The 16,462-nt window shown below is 46.2% G+C and overlaps 1 protein-coding gene across 5 annotated transcripts in view; it reads right to left on the reverse strand.

The window, feature by feature from the left end:
• The window catches only part of PCIF1 (phosphorylated CTD interacting factor 1), a 44,386-nt gene that overhangs the window by 12,031 nt on the left and 15,893 nt on the right, over window positions 1-16,462 (reverse strand). For all 5 annotated transcript variants that reach the window (XM_043527334.1, XM_043527333.1, XM_037915498.2 and 2 more), the window contains 11 exons: window positions 13,793-13,923; window positions 13,422-13,576; window positions 12,221-12,368; window positions 11,928-12,011; window positions 10,737-10,836; window positions 9,546-9,708; window positions 6,799-6,971; window positions 3,423-3,509; window positions 2,748-2,932; window positions 563-656; window positions 164-339 (listed from right to left, as the gene is read on the reverse strand). In XM_043527334.1, the coding sequence (XP_043383269.1) occupies window positions 164-339; window positions 563-656; window positions 2,748-2,932; window positions 3,423-3,509; window positions 6,799-6,971; window positions 9,546-9,708; window positions 10,737-10,836; window positions 11,928-12,011; window positions 12,221-12,368; window positions 13,422-13,576; window positions 13,793-13,923 (1,496 nt within the window). The remainder of the gene's footprint in view (window positions 1-163; window positions 340-562; window positions 657-2,747; window positions 2,933-3,422; window positions 3,510-6,798; window positions 6,972-9,545; window positions 9,709-10,736; window positions 10,837-11,927; window positions 12,012-12,220; window positions 12,369-13,421; window positions 13,577-13,792; window positions 13,924-16,462) is intronic.

Genomic DNA, 16,462 nt, shown 5'->3' on the forward strand with positions numbered 1-16,462 from the left:
ATGTGCTCGAGGTTCATTTTGGATAAGTCACTTGGCTTTTTTCCTAGCCTGTTCCATACCCCTAACCAATGTCACCTTGGAGCAGGGGATTCCTGCCAAGGGCCTCTCTAAAATGCAGTATATCTCAAGAGCATCCCAACCAAGACTTGCGAGAAAGGCCTACTTCTTGCAGATATGCTGAGACCCGCTGCGGTACTCATGATCGAAGGCTGGCAGGATGAGTTGGTGCCGCTTGAACTTGCTCTGCTCCATGCGGGTCAGGGCTGGCGTCGGAGGGTCCCTCCACTCAGGGATGAAGACAATGAAGGAAAGGGGCTCATTGGAGCTCTCCAGCAGTTTCTAATCCACAAGGAAAACAAGTCTTATTCTTGACTAAGTAATGACAATCACGACAGGCTCTGTGAGAAGGAAATGCACCCTTCTCTGAGACCAGCATAAGAGCTGTCACAGTCCTCAGTGACCTGCTGATCTGTAACCCTGCGATGGGGATGCAGGATAGCAGCAGAGGGGAGAGAGAGGACTGTCTCAGTCCAAGCACAGTGACAGAGATGAGCAGACGTACCTCAAAGTGAGAGACCATGGCGTCCATCAGTTCCTCACAGAATGGAGGATTTGCCTCAAAAGAGCCACTTATGGGAAAGAAATCCAGGAATGGGCTGAAGGGAACAAGGGAAAAGATCCCAGTTAGGAAGGACCAACCGTTAATGCAAACATCTTAGAAGGCATCAGCACCTGCTAAAAGGCAGCCACCTGCAGCCCAACTTCCTAGCAGGGCAGGGCCTGCTCATTTACTTCCCCTGTGGCACAAACTGTCACCAAGGAGAGACACCACCTGAGAACCCACAGGCTGACATTCCTTGGCTCCAAGTTCACTATTTTCAATCTCTTGAGGCTCCCTCCTCCTTCAGAACAACAGGGGCATATATCCACAGGCCTAATGAACAAGCCAAATCTAGGGCAAGACACCATCTCAAAAGGGCCTGCAATATGGTCCTGATCATTTCACAGCCAATCCACGCCCATATACTCTCACAATCAGGCCTGGAGTAAATCACAGAAATATGAGCCTGGAAGGGACCCCAAAAAGTCATCTAATCCAGCCCCCTGTACTGAGGCAGGACCAAGTAAACCTCTGACAGGTGTTTGTCCCACCTGTTCAGAAAAACCTCCAGTGATGGGGATTTTACAGCCTCCCTTGGAAGCCAATTCCAGAGTTTAACTACACTTCGAGTTAGAGTTTTTCCTATTATCTAACCTAACTCTCCCTGGCTGCAGATACTTCTTGTCCAAGTTGCAGTGGACGTGGAGAACAATTGGTCACCCTCCTCTTTAGAACAGCCCCTCACAGATGTGAATAATGTTATAAAGCCCCCCCCCTCAGTCGTCTGCTCTCAAGACTAAACAGGCCCAGTTTTTTTAACCGTTCATCATACAACAGGTTTTTTTAAAACCTCTTATCATTTTTGTTGCTCGCCTCTGGACTCTTAAACTTGCCCACATCTTTCCTAAAGTGCGGTGCCCAGAACTGGGGACAGGATTCCAGCTGAGGCCTCACCAGTGCTGAGCGGAGCAGGACAATTACCTCCTATGTCTTACATACGACACACCTGTTAATACACCCCAGAAGGATATTAGCCTTTTTCACAACTGCATCATGTTGCTGACTCTCATTCAATTTGTGATCCACTAGAACCTCCAGAAGCTTTTCAGTAGTACGACCACCTAGCCAGTTATTCCCCATTTTGCAGCTGTGCATTTGATTTTTCCTTCCTAAAAGAAGTACTTTGCTCTTGTCTTTACTGATTCTCATTTTGCTGAATTCAGGTCAATTCTCCAATTTACAAAGCTCATTTTGAATTCTAATCCTGGCCATCCAAAGTGCTTGCAACCCCTCCCATTTTAGAGTCATCCCCAAATTTTATAAGCACATCTCCATTCCATTATCCAAGTCATTAATGAAACTATTGACTAGTACCAGACCCAGGACGGAATCCTGTGGGAACTCACTAGATACATCCTCCCAGTCTGACAGCCAACCATTGATAACTACTTTTTGAGTACAGTCCTTCAACCAATGGTGCACCCACCTTATAGTAATTCCATCTCTAGACCACATTTCCCTGGTTTGCATACAAGACTGTCATGTGGGGCCGTGACAAAAGCCTTACTAAAATCAAAATATAGCATGTCTACTCCTCCCCCCCCCAAACCAGTAGGCCAGTAACCCTGTCAAAGAAGGAAATTAGGTTGGTTTGACATGATTTGTTCTTGACAAATCTATTCTAGCTATTCCTTATTATATATCTGCTATCATCTAATTGCTTACAAGTTGATTAATAGTGTCTATAGTTTCCCAGGTCCTCTTTGTTCTCCTTTTTAAAGATGGGTTCAGCGTTTGCCCTTCTCTAGTCCTGTAAAACTTCACTTGTCCTCCGTGAGTTCTCAAAGATAACTGCTAACAGTTCTGAGATTGCTTCAGATTCTTTAGCCTTTTCTTTCCCTATTTTGGCTTGTGTTCTTTCCCTCTTGTTGTCCATATTAACTGTTTGAATATCTGGTCACCACTAATTTTTTTCAGTGATGACTGAAGCAAAACAGGCCCTGAACAACTCAGCCTTCTTGATATCATCAATTATTCGCTGTCATCAATGAGTACATCAATGGATAGAGTTCCCACCCCAAAAATGCCAAAAATGCACGCACATAGGTATACATATGGCAAGGGCAACAGAATGCAAGAGACTCACCCCCTGGATCCAAAATACCCATCTGTGTCCAGGAAGGCCGAACAGTACTGTTTAAAATAGCAGTTCAGGGGCGAGGCAAAGCATTCAAAACTCACTCCAAAGAGTTTGTGGAGGGCTTCAAAGACATGCACCGGGAGTGCCCCCTGCAGGCCAGTTCCTTCATACAGACCAACACCAAACATCATCTGAGGAGAGCAAACCCTCTGTGAGTGATTCCCATAAGAGCTATGCGCCGCCATTGCTCCCCTCTCACTGCACTCTGACCCAGGGCCACATGCCCCACTCCACCAGGCTGACAGTACCCCTTCTTCGCCCCACACTCTCAAGTCTCCAGAACAGTCAAGAATGCACTCTGGACACTTCATCCAGCTGGGCCCCACCATCACTCACCACCCATCTCCCCTCACCTGGAACTCAGACTAAGAGCAGCAGGCTATTCTGTAAATGTGTGCTTCTCCAAGCTTGAGAGTGAATGCCAAGACCACATGATAGTTCCCCAGCATAGCACCCTACCCGAACATCTTGGAGAAAACCCTGTTTAAGCCCAACTTTGCTCCATTTCTGGATCTATTGTTCACAGTTTTCTGCTGGGTCTCCCAGAGCACTGCTGACAGTGTCAGTATTACAGTTCCACCAGAACTGCCTGCTGCCCAAAAGCTGAGAAGGAACCAGTACCTGGTATCGACGGAGAAGGCACCAAACCCTGGGCAGAAACCTCTCACAGCCAGAGTCATCAATGCAACTGTACCGATAGAGAAGCCACTGGAAGAGAAACCCAGGTCATTAAAAATAGCAATAAAGGAAGCAGAAGAGTTAGAGAGCCACAGGATGCTGAAGTTATAAGAAATCAGAGAGATTGGGGGTGCTAGTACAATCCCATCCATTGAGAGAAGCAGGCACTGAGGTGATGGGAGTGGTAGAGACTTTAGAGAGCTTTGTAGAATTTTTCAGGAACATCTACTTTTAATAGGTTTCAGAGTGGTAGTCGTGTTAGTCTGTATCAGCAAAAACGATGAGGAGTACTTGTGGCACCTTAGAGACTAACAAATTTATTTGTGCATAAGCTCTCATGGGCTAAAACCCACCTCATCGGATGCATGCAATGGAAAATACAGTAGGAAGATATATATACACACACAGAACATGAAAAAATGGGCGCTGCCATACCAACTCTAACGAAAGTAATCAATTAAGGTGTGCTATTATCAGCAGGAGAAAAAAAAACCTTTTGTAGTGATAGTCAGGATGGCCCATTTCAAACAGTTGACAGGAAGGTGTGAGTAATAGTAGGGGAAATAAACATGGGGAAATAGCTTTTACTTTGTGTAATGACCCATCCACTCCCAGTCTTTATTCAAGCCTAATTTAATGGCGTCCAGTTTGCAAATTAATTCCAGTTCTGCAGTTTCTTAAAACTATAATACCCACCTGCTGAAGTGAAGAAACAGATTGACAGAGCCAGAAGAATACCCAGAAGTCACCTATTCCAGGACAGACCCAACAAAGAAAGTAACAGAACGCCACTAGCCGTCACCTTCAGCCCCCAACTAAAACCTCTCCAGCGCATCATTGAGGATCTACAACCTATCCTGAAGGATGATTCCTCACTCTCACAGATCTTGGAGACAGGCCAGTCCTTGCCTACAGACAGCCCCCCAACCTGAAGCAAATACTCACCGGCAACCACACACCAAAAACACTAACCCAAGAACCTATCCTTGCAACAAAGCCCATTGCCAACTCTGTCCACATATCTATTCAAGGGACACCATCATAGTACCTAATCACATCGGCCACACCATCAGAGGCTCGTTCACCTGCACATCCACCAATGTGATATATGCCATCATGTGCCAGCAATGCCTCTCTGCCATGTACATTGGTCAAACCAGACAGTCTCTACGTAAAAGAATAAATGGACACAAATCAGACATCAAGAATTATAACTTTCAAAAACCAGTCAGAGAACACTTCAACCTCCCTGGTCACTCAATTACAGACCTAAAAGTCGCAATTCTTCAACAACAACAAAAAAAACTTCAAACAGACTCCAACAAGAAACTGCAGAACTGGAATTAATTTGCAAACTGGACACCATTAAATTAGGCCTGAATAAAGACTGGGAGTAGATGGGTCATTACACAAAGTAAAAGCTTATGCCCTACTTTTAAAGTGGCACTCTGCGGGCTAGACACTAGAGGGAACTTACCTTTTACCAAAGACCTCACATCCAGAGTTGGGCTTGCTGTGGGGTGGGCATGTGACACAAATCGGAACCCTGGAGGCCTACTAACACCACTCTTCAGGTAAGCCTCCCCTGACTGAGATGGTAGGAGCTGTCCTGATTTCAGCAGGTATTCTTATTTAACACTCTTGTTGCAGTAGCACCTAGAAGCCTCTGCCAGGTCGGAAGAACATAAGAAAGGCCATACTGGGTCAGACCAAAGGTCCACCAAGCCCAGTATCCTGTCTACCGACAGTGGCCAACGCCAGGTGCCCCAGAGGGAGTGAACCTAACAGGTAATGATCTAGTGATCTCTCTCTGCCATCCACCTCCACCCTCTGACAAACAGAGGCTAGGGACACCATTCCTTACCCATACATTAATGGCTATTAGCCAGGACTTAACCTCCATGAATTTATCCAGTTTTCTTTTAAATCCTGTTATAGTCCTAGCCTTCACAACCTCCTCACGCAAGGAGTTCCACAGGTTGACTGTGCGCTGAGTGAAGAATAACTTTCCTTTTATTTGTTTTAAATCTGCTACCCTTTAATTTCATTTGATGGCCTCTAGTTCTTATATTATGGAAACAATAACTTTTCCTTATTCACTTTCTCCACACCACTCATGATTTTATAGACCTCTATCATATCCCCCCTTAGTCTCCTCTTTTCCAAGCTGAAAAGTCCTAGCCTCTTTAATCTCTCCTCATATGGGACTCGTTCCAAACCCCTAATCGTTTTAGTTGCCCTTTTCCGAACCTTTTCTAATGCCAGTATATCTTTTTTGAGATGAGGGGACCACATCTGTACGCAGTATTCAAGATGTGGGCGCACCATGGATTTATATAAGGGCAGTAAGATATTCTCAGTCTTATTCTCTATCCCTTTTTTAATTATTCCTAACATCCTGTTTGCTTTTTTGACTGCCGCTGCACACTGCGTGGACGTCTTCAGAGAACTGTCCACAATGACTCAGGGGCCCAGTGCTAGGCACTGGACACACAAACATATAACAAAGTGACAGCCCCTGCTCCATGGAGCTTACTGCTTTTAAGATTCTTTATTTTCTTGGGGCATGGACTGTCCCTTATTATATATTTGTGCAGGCCTATCATATCTAATCAGACTACTGGTCCATCGAGTCCAGCACAGGCCAATAGCTGATGTTTCAAAGGCAAAACACTAATGATTCACCTGGCCAACTGAGCAAAGTTGCACATATGGGGAAGGAGATTCCTTTCTGACCTCACCACTGATCAGCTAACACCCTGAAACAGGTGAACTTGTTATTTTAGTTTGCATTATTACACGTTAGTAGACATAAAATTACCTCGCTGTGGTCCTTCACTCAGTTATCAGTAATGACAGGTATTTCACAAGATGCCTACACACTGAGGAACTGCTGCCTTTTATTGGCTCTAAATACGCTGCACTCTAAGTTTTAATGGACAGTCTTTTAATGAGTGGCCTAATACTGAAGGGCTGGGTAACAGCAGGCAAGGATCAGTTTTCACTTAGACCCTTCAGCATTCTGAGCGCATAGGCCAGTCCATAAATACTCCTTTGTTTGTACAGTTCCTTGTCATACATGGAGGCCTGCTTTGGCCTCTACATTCTCCACCCCCGCTGGATCTCTGAATTCTCAAACTCTCTCTCAAAGTCAAGCAACCAGCACTCGGCAGAATTCCCCTTCCAATGTGGAAAGAGACCATGCTGTTTCAGAGTCCCTCTCAGAAGGCAAGGAGAAGGCAGACCTCTCCCATTAAAAGGCAATTCACAATGGTGAGTGTGTTTCTCTTGCTCAGCAGGACTGAAGTACAGCCCTTACCAGCTTGCTGAAGTAGCTGCGGCTCACTTTCACCATCTCCCCCTTGTACCGAACACATGCGACATTGTTCTCCACGTGCATTTCTACATTGGGGACTGGTGGGGAAGGGATGGCCAGTCTCACTGGGTAACAGTATACAAGCCGATCCTGGACCTCCGGTGCTTCTACCTCGGCTATGTGGGAGACAGAGAAAGACAGTCACATTAGAATCCATGCACACTAAGGGGACAGGCTCCACCTCCACCCCAAAGACAGGAGTAATGAGTCTGGAGCAAAGGCGGTAGGCCCCACTCCAAACACATAAGGAGACAGGACTGGGGTGACCACATTACAGGTCAACCAGGCAGTCCACTCAGGCACCCAGTTAAGAGCTGCACCCACAGCTTACTTTAAGTACGTGTTGGCCAAGTGAAGCAAGACCCTACACTCAACTCAACAGCACTTCTCTGGCTGCAACACAATAACTCTGGACACTGCAGCGAATCATAGAATCATAGAATATCAGGGTTGGAAGGGACCCCAGAAGGTCATCTAGTCCAACCCCCTGCTCGAAGCAGGACCTATTCCCAGTTAAATCATCCCAGCCAGGGCTTTGTCAAGCCTGACCTTAAAAACCTCTAAGGAAGGAGATTCTACCACCTCCCTAGGTAACGCATTCCAGTGTTTCACCACCCTCTTAGTGAAAAAGTTTTTCCTAATATCCAATCTAAACCTCCCCCATTGCAACTTGAGATCATTACTCCTCGTTCTGTCATCTGCTACCATTGAGAACAGTCTAGAGCCATCCTCTTTGGAACCCCCTTTCAGGTAGTTGAAAGCAGCTATCAAATCCCCCCTCATTCTTCTCTTCTGCAGACTAAACAATCCCAGCTCCCTCAGCCTCTCCTCATAAGTCATGTGCGCTAGACCCCTAATCATTTTTGTTGCCCTTTGCTGGACTCTCTCCAATTTATCCACATCCTTCTTGTAGTGTGGGGCCCAAAACTGGACACAGTACTCCAGATGAGGCCTCACCAGTGTCGAATAAAGGGGAACGATCACGTCCCTCGATCTGCTCGCTATGCCCCTACTTATACATCCCAAAATGCCATTGGCCTTCTTGGCAACAAGGGCACACTGCTGACTCATATCCAGCTTCTCGTCCACTGTCACCCCTAGGTCCTTTTCCGCAGAACTGCTGCCTAGCCATTCGGTCCCTAGTCTGTAGCGGTGCATTGGATTCTTCCATCCTAAGTGTAGGACCCTGCACTTATCCTTATTGAACGTCATCAGATTTCTTTTGGCCCAATCCTCCAATTTGTCTAGGTCCTTCTGTATCCTATCCCTGCCCTCCAGCGTATCTACCACTCCTCCCAGTTTAGTATCATCCGCAAATTTGCTGAGAGTGCAATCCACACCATCCTCCAGATCATTTATGAAGATATTGAACAAAACCGGCCCCAGGACCGACCCCTGGGGCACTCCACTTGACACCGGCTGCCAACTAGACATGGAGCCATTGATCACTACCCGTTGAGCCCGACAATCTAGCCAGCTTTCTACCCACCTTATAGTGCATTCATCCAGCCCATACTTCCTTAACTTGCTGACAAGAATACTGTGGGAGACCGTGTCAAAAGCTTTGCTAAAGTCAAGAAACAATACATCCACTGCTTTCCCTTCCACCTCACTCAGGGAATCCACCTCACTCAGGGAATATTCTCTGGGCATCCATGGCTATGGCTTTTGATGCAAACTGGAACACTAGACAAGCCAGATTAAGAGGAAAATCAAGGCCTCCAGGCTGGTGCTGCAAGAAGAATCTCTCTATTGCCCCCTGCTGATGCCTACACATATCAGCGACAGCTGCTTAATTTGCTGTGGGGCCCAGGGAAGACTGTAACCTGGACTCTAAGGCAATGTCTACACTAGCACTTATGTCAGCAAAAAACTTTTATCGCTCAGGGGTGTGGGGGAAAAAAAACAACAATCCACACCCCTGAGCGACTTGGCAGGAGAGCATGTCCCGCCAACATCGCTACTGCCGCTCACTGGGGGTAGTTTAATTATCCCGTCGGCACAGAGCGACTACAAGGGAGACCCTACAGTGGTGCAGCTGCAGCGGTACAGCTGTGCCGCTTGTAAGGTCACTAGTGTAGACACAGCCTAAGAAATAAGATAGCAAGTTTGTAAGGGAGGAAGTAGGGATCAGGAGGAGGGGATGGAGAAATGGGGGCGGGGGAACAGACATCTGGGAGGCATGAGAGGATACTGGCCATCTAGTCCTCAAAATGCAGGTGATGGGGAAGGAAGGAGACCCAGACAATGCTGGGGAAGAGTAGCGCTTGGGGCAGCAGGGACTTGGAGCAGAGATGGAGAGGGGAAGATGGGGACTAGTGGGCACAAACTGCCCCAGGCTAGCTGGGACAATGGAGGAATACAAGAAGCCCCTGGTTTGTACATTATTCTCAGCCTACCGAAACTACAAAGTGTGAGACCCCCTGGTGTACACTTCTAAGATGATTCATATTAATTGGCAGGGGTGTCTCGGAAGCCCACCTGCTCACTGCTCTCCTACCATGCTATTGTCACTTGAGCTAGCACTGGACCCACCACGTCTGTTGTAATTAAACATGGCCCCGAGGATTCAGAAAGCAGCCTCCCCCACTACAACAAGTTGCATTTGAATGGGACAGGTTGGGTTGCATTCCACCACTCTGTTGTCATGTGCTGCGTTGTACTGTGCCTCTTCAGAGCTTGTGGCCTACCAGATATATTGTGCTCCTTGAGGACGGCAAGATGCTTTTCCCGGATCCGCTTGACATATTCGAGCGATATGTGGTAAATCTTGCTGCAAATGCCTTCAACAGAGTCCTTGGCTGCAGCAGACACATGGGGCCCACACTGCTTACGTAAGTGCTCTAGGCGGTCCTGCAGAGTCAGAGAGAGGCCCTTACACACCACAATCACCAATTCTCCCTCAGCCTTGCACCAAATTCACATGGGCTTTTAACAAGGCTCTCTCTTCTGTAAGGATAAGGCCTTTGTCTGCAGCTATATCAGGAGAGCAGCAGCCATTACCCAAGAAGCAGAAAGTCACATCCTCACATTCCATCTAAATTGCATCAAAACAATGTAATATCGAGCTGTTAAGAAGGAGATCCTGTCCTAAGAGCACCCACCATCACCAGATAAAGAAACAGATCTTAAGATAGTTAAAGAAAACTTTTTTTGATAGCATTCTGTCTGGCACGAAATCACTTATCAACAGTTGTGATTGTAAAATCTTTACTTCTATTGTTTTGCCTTTTGGTCCCTATTTCTCTGGTTTAATCTGTATGGTCTCCATCTGGTTTAATCTGTATGGTCTCTGATATGTTAGGATTGGTTAGAAAATTGTTTAGTAATATTTTAGTAAAATGATTGGTTAAGATACAGCTAAGCAGGACTCAAATTTCACTATAAACTGGGGTCCAAACGGAAGTTCTTTGGAACCAACTCCAGGACACCGCCCCAAGATCAGCTGCCAGACCTCAACACCCTGCCAACCACAACGTGCAGAAGCTGGAATCCCCTAGATGATCGGCCATCAAGAAAAGTTCATCTGCCTTATTGGGAGTGGTGAGCATTGTATGTTTAGTGTGTGCATTCTGTTTTGGTGATTGTTAATAAATAGAGATTAAGTAGGATATTACTGCGTAAGGCTCTTTCACTGGTAAAAGACCCTGCAAACCCAGAGTGCAGGATTACGCCTGATCCCTTGAAACAGGGTAAGGGTGGGTACCCTAGAGAGTGTGTGAGTAACAGAGAATTTTGGGCAGGTAACACTTCTATCTCACAAAGCAGCTGTAAGTGATAAAACAACCACAGACTATCCAATGAGGGGCTTTTCCCTGCCCTCCACCTTTTCTTGGATTCAAGCGTATTCAGTTGTACTGAGCTGGAAAGGGGATACTGACCATGTAGTCCTCCTTAGAGGCTGAATGGTCCCGTCGCAGCCAGCTGAAGGTGTCCTCCACATTCCATTTCACAACTTTCCTACTGTCTGGTGATGCACTCCTGCACACAGTGGGGAAATAGGAATTTAACCCACATCTATTGTGACAACATGTCCCTTCCCAACACAGGGCCCTCCTATCAGTTGGAGAAATTTGGCAGCTGTGTCTTCCTCAATGCAGTGCCCTGTCACTGCCATCCAGGATTCCTGTGGGCAGTTTCTCAGATGCCTGCCTGATCAGGACCTGCCATGCTGTCTCCAAGACACAGTGTAGACGGCTGCTCTCCTCTCTGCAACAGGAGAGGTAAGTAAAGGAATTGTCCTAACTGACCAATGGTCCTTTCATCTCCAAAGGTGTCCACTACTGGAAGCTTCAAGGGAAGGCATAAAATCCTCCACTCCCCAACGAACTAAAACTAAAAACTGAATGAATAGAAGTTGCAACCTTCTACCATGTCTGGATTGGACTATCTATATAGGGTTTAAATTTTGAGCTCCTTGGGGCAGGGCTCTGCCTTGCTTCAGCCACCAATGCTGCTCAATGAAAAGGAATATGGCATCTCACGGTGCCATTCTGTACCTCAGCCAGGAGTTTATTCTTTCTTCCTGACCCTGAAGGATCTTTAGCCCTTGTCATGCACCTAACTTGTGCACATACTATCCTCATTAACAGAAAACATGGCAAAAATAAAAGATGGACCTATTTGTCTCAAAACTATCCTGTAATGGAGAGTTCCACAGAGCATTCAAAGCTGTGTAATACTGCCTTTTATCCATTTTAAATTGGCTGCCTTTTCCTACCATTGGTGCCTACTGTTCTTGTCTTATCACAAGGATACACAGCACCCAGTTGGCCTTCTCTGTGCCAGGCATTTCACTGACTCTCACTATCTCCTTGTCTTCTTTCCAGTCACAATAGCATAAATCTTTCCAAACTCATGCTCAACTGATCCGCTCCCCCACAAGATGCTGCTGATCATTTTCATTGCCTTTATTGGGGGTCTTTTCTAGTCCTGTTTCATTCTTACTGAGATGAGGTGATCAATACTGAAAAGAATTCAAGGTGGGGATGCAACAGCCACTTCTAGAAAGGCTTTAGAATATTCTCTGCTCTCAGAAGCTGATAATACAAACTGCAAGAGACAATCCCAACCTGGATTCAATAAGCCGTTTTGCAGCCTCGGCATATTTGAATAGGAGTCGCTTGGCTTCCTCACGGAACTTGATTCGGGATAATCTGAAACAAATACAAATACACACATATCACAGTCAGCTTCCCAGTTACCACTCCAAGCAGGAAGCATCAGGGCCAGCTCCCACCTTTCACACAAGCTTGCTGCTGCTCCACTGGGGAAAGTCAAACTCAGCAGTAAAGAATTTCCTAGGAAAACCCCTATAATGTCCCAAGAACAGAAACCCCAAATGTGTACTTTGCTTGAGTAGTACCTGATGGGAATGTCATTCATGATTTCTCTAAACATGGAAGGAGAGACTACTGGCTCACAGTTGCTTGGTAACAGAGGGTCTGTCCCTTTATCCACTACCTTCCGCTCCAACATCCAGCGATTAAAGGATTCCCGTGGAGGGTCAATCCCTAGAGGAAAAGAAAAAAGGTTTGCTTATTACTATTTAATAATAGTATTATGGATAGGGCTCTACCAAATTCACAGCCATGAAGAACACGTCACGGACTGTTAAATCTTGTCTTCCCCCATGAAATCTAGTCTTGTGTGCTTTTACCCTGTACTATACAGGTTTCACGTGGCAGACCAGCGTTTCTCAGACTGGGGGCCCTGACCCAAAAGGGTGTTGTGGCGGGTGCCGCAGGGTTATTTTAGGGGGTTGCAGTATTGCCATCTTCACTTCTGCACTGCTTTCAGAGCTGGGCAGCTGGCGACGGGGCTGTTGGCCGGGCACCCAGCTCTGAAGACAGTGTCTCACGAGCAGCAGTGCAGAAGTAAGGGTGGTAATACCATACCATGCCACTCTTACTTCTGCGCTGCTGCCTTCAGAGTTGGGTGGCTGGAGTGTGGCGGCTGCTGACCAAGGGCCCAGCTCTGAATGCAACAGCGCAGAAGTAAGGGTGGCAGTACCATAGCATGCCATCCTTACTTCTGCTGGCAGCAGGTCTGCCGCCTTCAGAGCTGGGCTCCCAGCCAGCTGCCACCGTTCTCCAGCTGCCCAGCTCTGAAGGCAGTGCCGCCGCCAGCAGCAGCGCAGAAGTAAGGGTAGCAGTACCGCAACCCCTCTACAATAACCTTGAGACCTCCCCCGCAACCTCTTTTTGGGTCAGGATCCCTACAATTACAACACCCTGAAATTTCAGATTTAAATAGCTGAAATCATGAAATTTACAATTTTTAAAATCCTATAGCCATGAAATTGACCAAAATGGATCACGAACTTGGTAGGGCCCTAATTATGGTACTGCCCAGATGCCTGAACCAGGGTCCCATCCTGCTGCATGCAATCTCTGCTTGATGGGTCTACAATCTTATATGGCTTTCTAAAATTGTGTCAGAGACCATAAGGAAGGCAAAGAACAGGGAAGAAGAGAGACAGACTAGAGGGGCAGATGAAGAGGAGACAAAAGGAAGGAGAGCAAGGCACTGCAGCGGCAGGGGGGAAGCGAGAGACAGGAATTTACCCTCTCGCTGCTGGCAGAGCTCCCGGTAATGCTGCCGCAGCTTCAGCATGAGCTGGGATCGAAGCAGCTCCACCTCGGGGTGCAGAGGTAGCACTTCAGATGGTGCCCTCTGCTGAATCACGGCATTTGTTTGGATATCCAGGTCCCAGTATACTCTGTGGCAGGAGCAACAGTCGTCAGGATGGTCAGATATTTAACCAATTGTCTCCCCTTAAAGAAGTCACCTGGGACGTACCAGCAGTCAGAAGACTGAACCACCCAGCCTCCCCCAAGCTGGGGCCTGCCAAGTTCTCCCTCACAGGCATGGGGAAAGTCTACTGTCCCCAGCTTGGTAATAAGGAAAGAGCAGAAGCAAAGAGGAGACAACTCACTCAGTTGGTCGTAAAAGAGCTGCCTGTTGTTTATCTTCGGGTGTAATTCCACATATCTTTAAAACAGGGGTTCCTGGAATACTGGGAGAACTGGGGATTGGCTGGGCAGTCGTGTTCCCTGGAACATCCACCTGAGTGTGAGAAATGCCAGTCATCACACTAGAAAGTAAGGCACTGGGACACTGTGTCGATTATCCCCCAAATCACTCCTGCAACAGTGCAGAATTCAGGATGCCCAGCTGATTGCCAGAGTATGTTCACATTGCCTCTGACATACACAAATATGGGCACCTACATTACCCCATTGTTCAGTCATAGCCCATTTCCCAGCACAGAGGCACACATAATTCCCTCACCGCCACAAGTACAACAACTATTGGGTACAGGTCTGAGTCCAATTTCCCTATTCCTTGGGTGCCAGGTGACATGGGGTCTGAGTTACTAGACAGTAATTGGATTCAGAGTAGCAGCCGTGTTAGTCTGTATTCGCAAAAAGAAAAGGAGCACTTCTGGCACCTTAGAAACTAACAAATTTATTTGAGCATAAGCTTTCGTGAGCTACAGCTCACTTCATCGGATCCACTGAATACATCTGATGAAGTGAGCTGTAACTCACGAAAGCTTATGCTCAAATAAATTTGTTAGTCTCTAAGGTGCCAGAGGTACTCCTTTTCTTTAGACAGTAATTGGGGCTGTCCTCTGACCTTGAACAGTTCAAGTGACTCTTTGAGACCAAGTTCTAGGCACCCCCTTGATTTCTGTTTCTAATACAGATCTCAAACATGGAAGGAAGGGAGACACAGTGAAGACAGTGCCTTTGTACGGGGCTTCCTTTAGGATTAGTTACTCTGTGCCGCTCTAGGAATTTTGGCTAATGAGGCTTAAATATCTTTTCCTGTCACAGTTTCACATTGGAGTCTGTTTTTGAAGTTTTTTTGTTGAAGAAAACTCACTTACAGACAGCCCCCCAACCTAAAGCAAATATTCACCAGCAACTACACACCACACAACAAAAACACCAACCCAGGACCAAACCCTGCAACAAACCCCAGTGCCAACTCTGTCCACATATCTATTCAAGGGACACAATCATAGGACCTAACCACATCAGCCACACCATCAGGGGCTCGTTCACCTGCACATCTACCAATGTGCTATGTGCCAGCAATGCCCCTCTGCCACGTACATTGGCCAAACTGGACAGTCTCTACGCAAAAGAATAAATGGACACAAATCTGACATCAGGAATTATAACATTCAAAAACCAGGAGGAGAGCACTTCAATCTCCCTGGACAGTCAATAACAGACCTAAAAGTGGCCACTCTTCAACAAAAAAACTTCAAAAACAGACTTCAGCATGAAACTGCAGAACTGGAATTAATTTGCAAACTGGACACCATCACATTAGGCCTGAATAAAGATTGGGAGTGGTTGGGTCATTACAAAACCTAAACCTAATTTCCCCCATACTAATTTCCCCCTACTGTTACTCACACTTTCTTGTCAACTGTTTGAAGTGGGCCATTCATTACCACTACAACAGTTTTTTTTCCTCCCTTGGTATCCTACTGTTAATTGAATTGTCTTGTTAGACTGTCCTCACACCTGGTAAGGCGACTCCCATCTTTTCATGTATTTATACCTGCTCCTGTATTTTCCACTCCATGCATCTGATGAAGTGGGTTCTAGCCCACGAAAGCTTATGCCCAAATAAATTTGTTAGTCTCTAAGGTGCCACACAGACTCCTCATTGTTTTTGCTGATACAGACTAACACGGCTACCACTCCGAAACTTTTCAGAGAATATTACAATTCACAGAGATTCACATCAGATCTCACAGATGCTTGGCTGTAAAGTCCTCCAGGACCCCTGCCCCCCTGACATGTTTTCTTTCACAGCCCAGGCACCATCTCACAAAAACAACAGCTAGGAAGAACCTTCTCTTTGCCAGCTGGTTTGTGCTTGCTACTGCTCTCAGATTCAGCTGCTGCAGTTTTGATCAACAGCAGCAAGATTTGTGCCCTCTCTCTCTCACCTTGGCCTGTGCCTTTCAGCCCTCATCCCCTCCCTCAAATGAATGCCTCACTCCCTTTGGGACACAGCCTCCCATCTGCTGTACACTATGGAATCAGATATTTTTGGCCTTTCATTACTGGAAGCACCTTTCAGTTGGTTTCCTGGTTTGGTAGGAGTGGTTACTTTCAGGCTAGTTTGACAGGAGACCTTTGCTTTAGAGGCATAGCATGTAAAGCAGGAAAGGACCACCAGATCATACAGTCTGACCTCCTGTATATTGTAGAACTGATCAATGAAATTGTTTTTAATTGTTCACTTTATTAATATAAACTTCATAAGCAAAATCTCATGAATGAAACAACATTCATTCATAAAACCGGTTACCCCAATAATAACTGGTTGAGTTTCACTTTCAATCCAATTGCTGCTTAAATCACTGAAATTTACACTGTTTCAACATTGTAACTTCTGCTCACTGTGTCATTCATTATACTCCTCTAAATTGTAACTTCTGTTCACTGTTTGCCATTCCTTCCTTGTAACTCAAACTCCATTTTAACTTGTCCCAAACTCCATTTTAAAATGCTCACTCCATTTTGTAAAAGCTTGCTGCAACCTTCATTTTTGCAAAACCCTTGCTGTAATCTTATTA

The sequence above is a fragment of the Chelonia mydas genome, chromosome 13 (genome assembly GCF_015237465.2).
Source record: "Chelonia mydas isolate rCheMyd1 chromosome 13, rCheMyd1.pri.v2, whole genome shotgun sequence".
NCBI lineage: Eukaryota > Metazoa > Chordata > Testudines > Cheloniidae > Chelonia > Chelonia mydas.